This window comes from Myotis davidii, unplaced genomic scaffold, assembly GCF_000327345.1.
Source record: "Myotis davidii unplaced genomic scaffold, ASM32734v1 scaffold954, whole genome shotgun sequence".
Classification (NCBI taxonomy): domain Eukaryota; kingdom Metazoa; phylum Chordata; class Mammalia; order Chiroptera; family Vespertilionidae; genus Myotis; species Myotis davidii.
In genome coordinates this window covers 248,355-249,431 of record NW_006285487.1, presented here as the reverse complement: position 1 = coordinate 249,431, position 1,077 = coordinate 248,355, and the positions used below count along the sequence as shown (strand labels likewise).

The 1,077-nt window shown below is 67.3% G+C and overlaps 1 protein-coding gene across 1 annotated transcript in view; it reads right to left on the bottom strand.

Annotated features, from left to right (window-relative positions):
- POLG (polymerase (DNA directed), gamma) overlaps window positions 1-1,077 on the bottom strand; it is a gene marked incomplete at its 5' end in the record, with an annotated part of 16,680 nt that overhangs the window by 7,058 nt on the left and 8,545 nt on the right. The window contains 2 exons of the mRNA XM_015559168.1: window positions 137-355; window positions 1,048-1,076. Coding sequence (XP_015414654.1) covers window positions 137-355; window positions 1,048-1,076 — 248 coding nt within the window. The remainder of the gene's footprint in view (window positions 1-136; window positions 356-1,047; window position 1,077) is intronic.

Below are 1,077 nucleotides of genomic sequence, written 5' to 3'. Positions count from 1 at the left end.
CGAGCACCTGGCTCTGAGCCCAGAGGGGGAGGGGCCGTGAAAAGGGAGCTAGAACCCAGCCTCAGGCCCTCGTCCTTCCCCAGCAGGAAGGATCCCGGGAGCTCAGCTCCCTCCCCGGCCCCAGCCGGAGCCTCACCTGTAGGGGCAGGCCACCCCCGACGATGGCACCTTAGCCAGGTTGTCCCGCCGCCCGGGCACCAGGTAGCCCCAGCCGTGCCGCTCTGAGAAGTGCAGGGGGAAGCCGTCCCAGGTCAGCGCCATGAGCTTGGGGGTGACGCGCATCTGCAGGCTGAGGAGGCTGGGGCCCGGGGTCCACGCAGGGTCATCCAGCCGGGGACAGAGCTTCCGGTACCACCTGTGCCCCCGGAGGAGAAGTGTCACAGTGTGACTGCAAGGAAGGCTCTCCCCGAGACGGGCTCCACCCACCCTCCAAGGCCCAGGACCTCAGCCTCCGCTGCCACTCTCTCCCTCTGGGACGTGGCCCGGAACCCCCATGGGGCCCGCAGAATAACTGAAAGGTCCCACTGGTCTAGGCTGCAGACGGGCCAGGAACGCCCAGGGCAGTTCCCTTCCTGGAGGGCCACTGGCCATAGCAACAGGCAGATCTGCCCTCGCCTACCCTCGCTCCTCCGGCCTCGGTTCTCATGACGCTCCAGGGCCATCAGAGTTCTGTCTCTCATTGCTGGTCACCCTGGCTGCCCCTATTCTCCCAACTGTGCCCTCTGTGAGGCTCCAGTGAAGGGCCACCTCCACAAGGAAGCCTTCCCTGATTACCCCAGGCAGCCAGGATCTGACCCTGGATACAGGCACCAGCTGCCCCTGGTCTGCGTGCCTGGCAACTCGGGGTGAGGTAGCTCCTGGAAGGAGGAGCTGTGATGCCATCTGCACCCCAAGGCTGCCGGGGCGGCACACAGCAGGTGCTCGGTGAGCCGGGCAGAGGGAACTAGCTGAGAGCAGGCACGGGAGGCAGCAGGAACCAAGGGCAGCACGCCACCCCGTGCTGGGCCCGGAACAGGGCATCCTGGGAGGGGAGGGGCCAGGGCTCACCCAGGGTGTCCGGGAAGGTGCTGGGGCCGC